The following is a 12280-nucleotide window of genomic DNA, read 5'->3' on the forward strand; positions in this document are numbered from 1 at the left end:
TCTGAATCTTTTGCCAATGATTTTATTTCTGTGAAATCTTGTTATTGACTCAATCATTTTTTTTTCTTCTACTCTATCAAAATATCTCATCACATGGAAAACCTTAATGGCGGTCACCTCTCTAAGGAAAACAGACCTAACTTCAAACATCTCAGATCTGAAATCCCTCATCCTTGATAACATTCTAGTAAGCCTCATCAGTACACTAAGGCACTTGCATCTTTCCTGGTACTGTGATGCCTAGAATTGTCTGTGATTCTCCAACTAAGGCCTAACCAGTGATTTACAGAACTCTACCATGATATATTTACCTTCATGCCTGTGGTTAATAAATCCATGAAAATGATGTGTTCTTTTCACCACCTTATTCACATGTCCTCCTTCAATATATGCCCTTCCTACCTCCTTCCTATCACGTTCCTGGTCTTGCTCTTACCCATGTGCCTGTGTGCTATGATTTATGCACATCTTTGTTCCAATGTCTAGTCATTTACTTTCTTTAGTCTGTGTGCCGTTGTGCTTTCTCTCTATTCCAGTCACTCTGCCTCTAATTAACTTCCTTGCTCTGTGTTTCGTCCTTCTGCCCTCATCCTGTCTTGTTGGTGTTTATTTTATCCTCACTCTGTCTCTTTTGTCTGTTTGCATTTACTTTCCTCCTTGCTTTTCTTACAAGTTGGCCACTTGAGCTGTCATTGGCAGTTGGCTTGCATCGGTTCTCACGTTTTGGCACTTAGTGGACAATGTTACAACATCATATTCCAAGTTTAATTATCTCAGTACTGTAACTTAATCCATGTGATACTTTTTTGTTTAAAAATATGGTAATTTAAAAGGCCGTATGTTATCAGTTTTTGTCTGATCTAAGCTATAGAAATACATTTTTAATGTGTGTTTTTTTTCCTGTAGAAATTAAGAAGCCGCCAGTGGCCCCTAAACCCCGATTTGTTTTGGGAAAGAAGCCACCTCCTCCTCCAGTTGCCCCAAAACCTGACATCATCATATCAGAACCATTATCAACACAAAAAGGACTAAAACCAGCATTAGCACCAAAACCAATATTGTCAAAAATTACACCAGTGGCTGAAGTAAAGCCAACACCACTACGAAAGAATAAATGCTCCGGGGAAATTGAACAAAGTTTGAGTGAAAATGTGAAGTGTTCAGCTTGCCAAGATGTTGGTGACAGAATGCAAAAGAGAGGCTGTGAATTTGCTCATCGTTACATTAAATCAAACTGCTCGTGTAAAACTGAATATGAGTATAAATTCTTAAATGGTGAAAATACATATAAAACACACATTGTCGTTGACCATTTGTCCAAACTGGAGGCTTTGGAAAAAAACAAGAAATGCGACCAAACAAGTTATTCCTCGAGGATACAGCACAGGCCAGAAACTCAGTGTGGCAAAACCTTTAACAGGTACCAGATAATTAGCAAAACTGGTTTCCCAGAGCAGAAATTTAAAGATGTATTAACTCAGGTTGTATCACCAAACAATTATCTTCCAAAACAGAAAGACACACATTGCAATGCAGAGACCAAATTGCACAGTAGCAGCAATGGACAAAGTGAACTGTTTAATTCTGACCCAACCTTCCAAGATATAAGAAATTGTAAAATAAATGCAGGAGAGCTATGTGTTGGTGAGAAGAAAGAGAATCAGGTTAAAAATGCTGCTGATCAATCAGAAAAAGTGATGAGAGATGAGAAAATTTGCCACTCTCCTGTTATTGATCACAAAGAGAGGATGCCTAACAATCAGCCAAAAGTTTCATTTACAGTTGAAGAAAAGGAGAGATCGATCATTGAAGATACTAACTCTTTAATTACTACTTCAACATCCACTTCAGTGCCTTGCACCAAACCAGTCCCTATGCCAAAGCCAAAGAAAGCACGCTTAATTGGTCTCATCAGACAAAACTGTATAGACAACTGTGTGGAAGATGCTGTGGATCATAATGTGATATGCAGTGATTCTCGCTTTAAGGCTCCAGGTGGAACTATAGACTTCAAGAAGTCATTTGGTTCTGTGGATTCTGGTGATGTCTGTAAGTATAACAGTGAAAATTCACATCAGACTGACAAGATGAATAATACATGCTTAAAAGATAATATTATTGAGCCAAGTCAGGTGAAAGATTATAGTGATCAAAGTGTTTTGTTCTCCAAAAAACCAATTCTGGATGCAGTCTCCAAAGTCAAAATGACTTCAGACTTACAAACTAGAAGTAAAATAGAACAAATAAAGAAACATTTGGAAAGTGGTAACAGAACATTGCCAGCAGACAACAAGGGCAGTTTTATTAGAAGTAGTTCTCTCTCTATGAGTTTGCCCAAGTACCTCAGTTTGTCATATGCTTCCAAAGTGCCTGTATTAAACAGTGAGACTCGTTCAGATTTTGAAAGAGTAACTAACAATGAAGAAATGCCCACTAAGTCGGACATTTCTCCAAAGACTGTTCCAGAAAAGCCACAGCGTCACAGCCTGCCTGCATCTGTTAGAGTTAAGAAAGATTTGTCAGCAGGCAATAAGGGTGCAAGTGGTTCCATGGAAAATGAATCCGAACATGGACATGCCAGTTTATGCAGCAGAGAAACTAATAGTAATGAACACACAGCAATTCATCTGAGTGAGAAACCTGTATGGAAACTGCCACATCCTATTTTGCCTTTTCTGGGGAGTCCCAGCACTGTGACAGTAATGAGTACTTCACAAAATGATGAAGCTATTATTACAAAGCCAAGAGCTAAATCCTTGTCATCTGCTGATTCTGAAAAGCTGGAAAGATCACCAAAAGAGCATTCGAAGAAAAATTCATTTAAGAGGATTCTTGGTATAAAACTCTCTGCTAAAATTAAAACTGATTTTCAGAAAGTTTTACCAAAAGGCAGCTATTCACTAGACAGTGCACCAGATGGGCTTCCTTCTGTGGAAAAGAGAGACCGTAATCACTGCATTTTGGAGTCGGTGGGTGATCAAAAGAATAAACCTGTGAAAGCACATTCTGCAGATTCCTACTACCAAAGTGCAAAGAAAGGACATATACTCAAAAACTCCTCTGATTTTCCAAACAACCTTCCCACTGAACAGGAATCTCATATTGACCTGCATAAAAAATATCCACAAAACTCTAAAACACAACTAATTGAAGCACAGTCTCTCTCTCCTAAATATGAAAATATCAGTGCCAATTTTGATTGGAGAAGTTCTTCCAGTGTTGAAGACTGTGACTCTACTATATATGAGATACAGCCCTATGCAGTGTCGAGCTGCTATCGAAAATATAGAGCCACACACAAGAATCAATGCATCAGGTAATTATGACAATACTGGTACATTATAGGCATGTACAAAACTGAATAGTTATAAGGAAGAAAGAATCTGATTATCTTAAATGTGGAAAACGCTGGAATTACTTCACAGGTTTAACTGTGGCTTTTCATCAGTAGAGGAAAAAAAAGTTAATGTTTGAGATCTGTGACCTTTCATCAGAATTCTGATGAGCAGACCTGAAACAGTAACTCAATTTCTTACTCTCCGATGCTGTCAGACTGGTGGAGAATTTCCAGCATTTGGAATATTTTGCTTCTGATTATCCTAAACTTGATTGTTCGTGGTCAAAATTTCAGCGTCTTAATCCGTTTGCCGTGTGACTGAGTAGAATAACACTTAATTGATAATGAATTTGTCTATAAAGGATAACCGCTGAACCAAATAACAAGGCCTTTCCATCGTTGCTGCCTTAAAGCAAAGTGATAAAATGTGTCTTATAGACTAAACTCTTGATTACACTGGTTTTTAATTGTAGGTGTAAATGAAGTAGAAAAACTTCAGTCTGTGCATTGCTTTAAAGTGAACACATTTTAAGCAATTCACAGATTGAATCTTTACTACATTTATATATGCAATTAGAAACCACTGCAATCTTGAGATCTTGAACCCATTCTGACTCCCAATGTCAACCCTCAGAATGTTACATTTCACATAAAAATCACCATAAACAAAAGGCTTGATCAGGTAACAGCAATATAAATGGAGCTGCTCTGCTCACAGGATGTGGGAGTCGCTGGCTAGACCAGCCTATATTGCCCATCCCTAATTGCCCTTGAACGTAGTGGTGAGCTGCCTTCTTGAACTGCTGCAGTCCACGTGGTGTAGGGCACACAGTGCTGTTAGAGTGGGTGTTCCAGGATTTTGACCCAGCGACAGTGGAGAATGGTGATATATTTCCAAGTCAGGTTGGTGTGTGGTTTGAAAAGAAACTTGCAGGTGCTAATGTTCCCATGCATCTGCAACCCTTGTCTTTCTAGGTGGTTGAGATTGTGATTTTGGAAGGTGCTGTTGAAGGCGTCTTGGGAAATTGCTGCAGTGTTTCTCGTAGATAGTGCACACTGCAGCCTCTGAGTGTCAGTAGTGGAGGGAGTGAATGTTGAAGGTGGTGGATGGGGTGCCAATGAAGCAAACTGCTTTGTCCTGAATGACGTTGAGTTTCTCGAGTATTGGAGCAGGACTCATCCAGGCAATTGGAGAGTATGCCTTCATACTCCTGACTTGTGCAGGTAGGCAATCTTTGGGAAGTCAGGAAGTGAGTTACTCTCCATGGAATTCCCAGCATATGGCCTTCTCTTTAGGCACAGTGTGAGTTACAGTTAGAGAATATAAAGACTGACAAATCCCCAGGGCCTGATGGAATTTATCCAAGGCTGCTCAGGGAGACGAGAGATGAAATCGCTGGGCCTCTGACGCAAATCTTTGTCTCGTCACTGGACACAGGTGAGGTCCCAGAGGATTGGAGGATAGCTAATGTGGTCCCGTTATTTAAGAAGGGTAGGAAGGATAACCCGGGTAATTATAGGCCGGTGAGCTTGACGTCCGTGGTGGGGAAGTTGTTGGAGAGGATTCTTAGAGATAGGATGTATGCCCATTTAGAAAGGAATAAACTCATTAACGATAGTCAGCATGGTTTTGTGAGAGGGAGGTCATGCCTCACTAACCTGGTGGAGTTTTTTGAAGAAGTGACCAGAATGGTTGACAAGGGAAGGGCTGTGGATGTCGTCTATATGGACTTTAGTAAAGCGTTTGACAAAGTCCCTCATGGTAGGCTGGTGAAAAAGGTTGGATCTCATGGGATAAAGGGGGAGGTGGCTAGATGGGTGGAGAACTGGCTTGATCACAAAAGACAGAGGGTGGTAGTGGAAGGGTCTTTTTCCAGCTGGAGGCCTGTGACTAGTGGTGTTCCGCAGGGCTCTGTATTGGGACCTCTGCTGTTTGTGATTTATATAAACGATCTGGAAGAAGGTGTAACTGGGGTAATCAGTAAGTTTGCGGACGACACAAAATTGGCAGGACTTGCAGATAGTGAGGAGCATTGTCAGAAGCTACGGAAGGATATAGATAGGCTGGAAATTTGGGCAAAGAAATGGCAGATGGAGTTCAATCCTGATAAATGCGAAGTGATGCATTTTGGTAGAAATAATGTAGGGAGGAGTTATACGATAAATGGCAGAACCATAAAGGGTGTAGATATGCAGAGGGACCTGGGTGTGCAAGTCCACAGATCTTTGAAGGTGACGTCACAGGTGGAGAAGGTGGTGAAGAAGGCATATGGCATGCTTGCCTTTATAGGACGGGGCATAGAGTATAAAAGTTGGGGTCTGATGTTGCAGATGTATAGAACGTTGGTTCGGCCGCATTTGGAATACTGCGTCCAGTTCTGGTCGCCACACTACCAGAAGGACATGGAGGCTTTGGAGAGAGTACAGAGGAGGTTTACCAGAATGTTGCCTGGTATGGAAGGGCTTAGTAATGAGGAGAGATTGGGTAAACTGGGGTTGTTCTCCCTGGAAAGACAGAGGATGAGGGGAGACTTAATAGAGGTGTATAAAATTATGAAAGGCATAGATAGGGTGAACGGTGGGAAGCTTTTCCCCAGGTCGGTGGTGACGTTCACGAGGGGTCATAGGTTCAAGGTGAAGGGGGGGAGGTTTAACACAGATATCAGAAGGACGTATTTTACACAGAGGGTGGTGGGGGCCTGGAATGCGCTGCCAGGCAAGGTGGTGGAGGCGGACACACTGGGAACGTTTAAGACTTATCTAGATAGCCATATGAACGGAGTGGGAATGGAGGGATACAAAAGAATGGTCTAGTTTGGACCAGGGAGCGGCACGGGCTTGGAGGGCCGAAGGGCCTGTTCCTGTGCTGTATTGTTCTTTGTTCTCTGGAGCCCAGCTCTTTTCATGTTTGGGCTAAGGTTGAAATGGGGTTAGGAGCTGAGTGGCCCTGGCAGAACTCAAACTGAGCATTAGTGAATAAGTTAGTGCTGAGCTAGTGCCGCTTGAGAGCACCTGTGCATGCCACTTCCCATCACTTTCCTGATCGAGAGTCAACTGATGGAGTGGTAATTGGCCAGGTTGGATTTGTCCTGCTTTTTGTGCACAAGACATATCTGTGCTTCTATTTTGCCGGATAGATGCTAGTGTTGTATCTGTACTGGAGCAGTTTGGCTAAAGACACAGCTAGCTCTGGAGCGCGTCTTCAGTTTAAGTTTATTAGTGTCACAAATAGGCTTACATTAACACTGCAATGAAGTTACTGTGAAGTTCCCCCCAGTCGCCACGCTCGGGTACACTGAGGGAGAATTTAGCACGGTCAATGAACTTAACCAGCACGTCTTTTGGACTCAGTACTATTGCTAGAATGTGGTAGGTTTGCAGTATCCGATGCCTTCAGCCATTTCTTAATATCATGTGGAGTGAATCAAATTGGCTCATGACTGGCATCTGTGATACTGGGTCCTCCAGAGGAAGTCATGATGTGGAGATGCCGGCGTTCGACTGGGGTAAACACAGTAAGAGTTTTAACAACACCAGGTTAAAATCCAACAGGTTTATTTGGTAGCAAATGCCATTAGCTTTTGGAGCGCTGCTCCTTCGTCAGATGGAGTGGATATCTGCATTTGCTACCAAATAAACCCATTGGACTTTAACCTGGTGGTGTTAAAACTCTTACTGTGTTTCCTCCAGAGGAAGCCAGGATGGATCATGCACTCTTGCACTTCTGGCTGAAGATTGTTGCAAACGATTTTCCAATCACAATACAATGTGAATCGTGACTCAATTCTGTAGCATTCCCTGTAAATAATATGAAACAAACTTGTGAAAAATAATTACATTCAGTTTCATCTCTCTGTTTTGGTCAGCGTTAGTCTGATTTAATACCAGTTTGTGGCAGTAACACTAGTTGTTAGATACATGACCATAGTGAAGGAAGCACATTTCAATATGGATCTGTGTGTAAGAGTGCCTTGAAATCTCACTTTGAGTAGCTGTAACTCAAATGTCGATAACGTTTCTTCTCTTCGTGAATTGTTGCCCCCAAAAATAGATGGACATGACAGCTCTGAGGGGTATGTGACAGAAGGGTCTTAAGAATTTTAGGATGGCAGACATTGGGATGTTTGGGAGGAGGTAGCTGGGAGGAGCTGCATCAGGCAAAACATTTGGTTTGTCTATGGGCTCCTGGCAAAGCTCCCTGAAGTTCACTCTGAAATTGAATATATACTTGAAAAGGAAAACTATTGCTGGGCAATAGAGAAAGAGGAAGGGAGTGAGACTATTTAGGTCGTTTAACAATCTGCCACAAACATAATATACTGGTCTCCTTCAGTTTTGTTTTATTTTATAATTTTTTTTTCTGAAAAGAATTTTTGTGCATTCAGGCTTGTATGTTAGCTTGCCTTGATAACACTTCAACTTCTGCTTCAAAAGAGTTCAGACAGTAATTTAGGACCTCGTGTATTGTCTAAGCTATTAGCTTAGGTGAGGAGGGAAAGCTGCATTGCAGGATTTATCTAGTTGCTGTGTTTGCCTATATAACAAGTTGCCACAAGTCAGAGTAAATTAAATGTTTTGAAGTTCTTTGAGATGTTTCTATGTGCTTTCATATGATCTAATTGGTAATATTATCGCTTTGAGCTAAATGATTTTCAATCAAGATAAGTCAAAATGCAAAACTATTTTTAATACCATTACCTTCTGTTGGAGTAACAAAATGCTTGAATGTTCATGTTTCATAATGTTTAATAATGCATGAACCTCACAATATACTTTTTTACCAGTTTACTTGAATATTTTCATTAATTCCACCCAGCAACCATAAAGTAACTAATACCATTAAAAATAAACAGCCATTTATTTCATTGCTATTCATAGAAACTGTTATGCACGAAACCCAATCTAAGATAACCGTCCAGTCCAGTTCTAAGAGAACATTGCATTATTGAAGGTACCACCCATCTGTTCCTGTATGCCAGTTAAAGATTCTATAACTCATGTTCACCAATAGCTTGGTTACTGCACTTCAAGTAATACATTGAACATAAATTTATTATTAGCAAGTATGAGACCAATGGTTAGCCTTGTTTATTTGTTGAAGTGATTCATGGAATGCATACATCTTTTAACACTAGTTAATTATTTGAATCAGAGTCATGATAAGGCAAGGAAGACGGAATTAGATAACGAACTAAAATAATGCTACAACAATTTAACCGGTTTAATGACACTTGGTCGTTGCTGCCAAAACAAAACTGGTATAATTTCCTTTAAGTTCAATGCAATTGACGAGCCTTGTTTATTTGCTGAAATTTATTTTAATTTTGTGATTTGCAAATACATTTGGTTGTTTACCACATTTTTTCGTCAATTTACCTTATCGATTTCAGCCTAAAGAGGTATATCTTAGACAAATGATGTATGAAATAAAATGTGTATTTTGTACACTGCAAGCCATTTTTGATTTATTTGTAGGATTCTGGGTCTCCAATTAGATTGGATCTTGATAAAGGAATAAAAATGTACAATGAAAATGTGTATGTACATTTAAGTGTTGAAAGTCAAATTTTAAGATAATTAGAATATCTAGCATCAATATTGAAACAAAGTGAAGAATATCATAATGAGTTTTCATATTTTCAGTTGACTTAAACTAATTGTCAGTGCATTTGTGTTGTACACTGTCGATCTGCTTGTGATTGCTACTGTGCCAAAGTTAGACAAGCTAATCATACTTGGTCACTTCAGTGCAAGAAATATTGATCATCAGCTGTGGGAACGCAAAGGAAGCAGGGCTGATAGTTGCAACAACAATGGGCTCCTGTTGCTGAAGATGTGCTGTGCATGAGCTCTTAATCACTAACACTTTTTTCCACCTTCCTAATCGCAACAAGACGTCTTGGATGCACCCCTGTTTTATGCATTGGCATCTAATTGACTGTCACCACCAGTGAAAGAGAAGTGGCAGGATGAGCATGTAATGAAAGCCATGTGCAGCACTGGCTGCTTGACTGTCTAATGTCTTATTTAGAAACAAAACATAAAAATCCAACCCCCTAGACACCCTCAGGGCACAAAGGTCTAAAGTGTCTCTGTCTTGGTTCAAATAAGCAGCCATGAAGAAATCTCGAGAGTCACCAGCGGACAATGAAAATGGACATTTACTGCATTGAAGATGACTGGGCGACCTGTAGGGGTGCAGTGTACTCCACTGCTTTAGAGGCCTGTGGCCCTGCCCCTTGTAAGCATCAAGATTGGTTCATTGGAACATGGGAAATAGGAGCAGGAGTAGGCTATTCGGCACTTCAAGCCCATTCCACCTTTCAACCAATCCTGACTGATCTTGTATCTCAATGCCATTTTCCTGTGCTGTCCCTAAATTCGATCTCTGTCTTGCGCATGCTCAAAGATTGAGCTTCCACAGTCCTCGGGTAAAGAATTATAAAGATTCGCTGCCCACTAAATAAAGAAATTCCTCATGATTTCAGTCCTAAATGGCTTGAGACTGTGTTCCCTGAGAGTGATATTCCCAAAAAGATCAAGAAACAACTGATATGGTGTTTGCAGTGAGACAGGTCTGGAAGAAAAACCAAGGACAAAACGTGGAACTCTACACCACACCTCTAAATGACCTGACCAAGCCCTTTGATACAGTCAACTGTGAGGACCTTTGGAAGGTAATGGAAAAACTCACTTCCTCTGAGAAATTCAGCACAATGGTTTAATAATTTTGCATGCTTGTTTGTCCTTGGTAATGGGGAGTCTTCTGACTCATTTCCAGTTACTGATGGAGTTAAACAGGGCTGCATGCTGGTACTACCACCTTGATTTTTTTCCCCCATGCTGTCTGCCTTTCATGCTGATGATCCTAGCATCAAAATTAGATATCATGTGGACAGAATCTGCTCATTGAGATGACTCTAAGTGAAGACCAAGGTTTTCAAGGGTGTAATTTTGTGTTTGCCGATGATTATGCACTAGCTACCAGTTCAGAACTGAACATTCATACAAACATATGAACTAGGAGTTGGCCTTTGGCCCTATGAGCCTGCTCCGCAATTCAATCAGATCAGCACTTGATCTGATTGTAACCTCAACCTTAAGTTCCAGCCTACGCCCGATAACCTTCCACCGTCTTGGTGATCAAGAATCTATCTAGTTCTGCATTAAAAATATTGAGATGTTGCTCCACTGCCTTTTGAGGAACTGTATTCTGTAGACTCAGAAAAAAAATTCTTGTCAACTCCGCAGGAGCAGGCTGAGGGTAAGAAAGATTGTGTCTGCATTTTATTTATTTATTTATTTTTCAGTTAAATTTGGCTTAAAAATCGGAGGTTTTTTTCAAAACAGGGAGTAGGCCCAGGAGCAGCCTGGGGAAGGTTTAAAAAGGGCTAATTTAAAAAGGTTTTTTTTTCAAAACAGGGAGTAGGCCCAGGAGCAGCCTGGGGAAGGTTTAAAAAGGGCTTACCTTGGAGGTTTCAGCCTCATTGTTCCACAGGAGCAGGCTGAGGGTAAGAAAGATTGTGTCTGCATTTTATTTATTTATTTATTTTTCAGTTAAATTTGGCTTAAAAATCGGAGGTTTTTTTCAAAACAGGGAGTAGGCCCAGGAGCAGCCTGGGGAAGGTTTAAAAAGGGCTAATTTTAAAAGGTTTTTTTTTTTCAAAACAGGGAGTAGGCCCAGGAGCAGCCTGGGGAAGGTTTAAAAAGGGCTAATTTTAAAAGGTTTTTTTTTTTCAAAACAGGGAGTAGGCCCAGGAGCAGCCTGGGGAAGGTTTTTTGGAGGGTTTAAAAGCAGGCCGCACTTTTGAGCGGGCAGCGTCTGGAGCGGGCAGTGGAGTGAGCAGGGAGCAGAGTGTGAGCTGTAAGGGCTTTGGCTCACAGGGCTTCGGCGAAGGCGAGGAAGGTTGTTTGCTTTTCTTCTGCTACACCCCCTTTTTTTGTTTTATCTCCCAAAAACTAAAAAGGACATGGCTGGTATGAGTGGGAGGCCAGTATACTGCATTCGGTGTGGGATGTGGGAGTTCCTGGAGACAACTTGCCTCCCGGAAGTCCATATCTGTGCCAGATGTGTGGAACTGCAACTCCTGAAGGATCGTGTAAGGGAGCTGGAGCTGAGGCTCGATGAACTCAATTTAGTTAGGGAAAATGAGAGATTAATAGATAAAAGTTATAGTCAGGTAGTGACACCAGGGTCTCGGAAGGAAGACACGTGGGTCACAGTTAGGAGGGGTAATAGTCAGAAGGGTGATGTGCCAGAAAGTACCCCAGTGGCAGTCTCCCATAAAAGAAAGGGATGGGCAACAGATGGGAGAAGGAAAGGGAGTGAGCAGTCTGTGGAGGGATCCCCTGTGGTTGTCCCCCTCCAGAATAGGTATATTGTTTTGGATTCTGTGGAGGGGGATGACCCTCCAGGGGTAAGCCACGAGGACCAGATCGCCTCCATGGAGACAGGCTCAGGGGTCCGGAAGGGAAAGAAGGGGTTTAGGCGAGCGATAGTTGTGGGGGACGCAATGGTTAGAGGCACGGACAGGGGGTTCTGTGGGAGTGAACAAGAATCCAGGATGGTAGTCTGCCTCCCTGGTGCCGGGGTACTGGATGTCTCCGAGAGGGTAGGAAGCATATTTAAAAACATATTTAAACGGATGTGATTATACACATTGGTGAAAATGATGTAGGTAGGAAGAGCAGGGGGAAATTCGAGAGAAATTCAGGGAGTTGGGTGCTGGGCTAAAAAGTAAGGCCTCCAGGGTAGCAATCTCTGGACTGCTCCCGGTGTCTCGTGCAAGTGAGGCTCGGAACAGGGAGATTCTACAGTTGAACGCGTGGCTAAAGGACTGGTGCAAGAGGGAGGGTTTTAAATTCATAGATAACTGGGAAATCTTCAAGTCAGGATGGCAACTGTACAGAAAGGATGGGTTACACCTTAACTGGAAGGGAGTA

General features: G+C 41.6%; 1 protein-coding gene across 3 annotated transcripts in view; it reads left to right on the forward strand.

Moving 5' to 3' along the window:
- Window positions 1-12280, forward strand: part of fgd6 (FYVE, RhoGEF and PH domain containing 6) — a 143560-nt gene that overhangs the window by 5153 nt on the left and 126127 nt on the right. For all 3 annotated transcript variants that reach the window (XR_013500150.1, XM_078235230.1, XM_078235231.1), the window contains exon 2: window positions 907-3316. Coding sequence is in view for 2 of the 3 variants with exons in the window: in XM_078235230.1 (XP_078091356.1) it covers window positions 907-3316 (2410 nt within the window). In the remaining variant the exon portion in view is untranslated. The remainder of the gene's footprint in view (window positions 1-906; window positions 3317-12280) is intronic.

Source organism: Mustelus asterias, chromosome 19 (assembly GCF_964213995.1).
Source record: "Mustelus asterias chromosome 19, sMusAst1.hap1.1, whole genome shotgun sequence".
Taxonomy (NCBI): domain Eukaryota; kingdom Metazoa; phylum Chordata; class Chondrichthyes; order Carcharhiniformes; family Triakidae; genus Mustelus; species Mustelus asterias.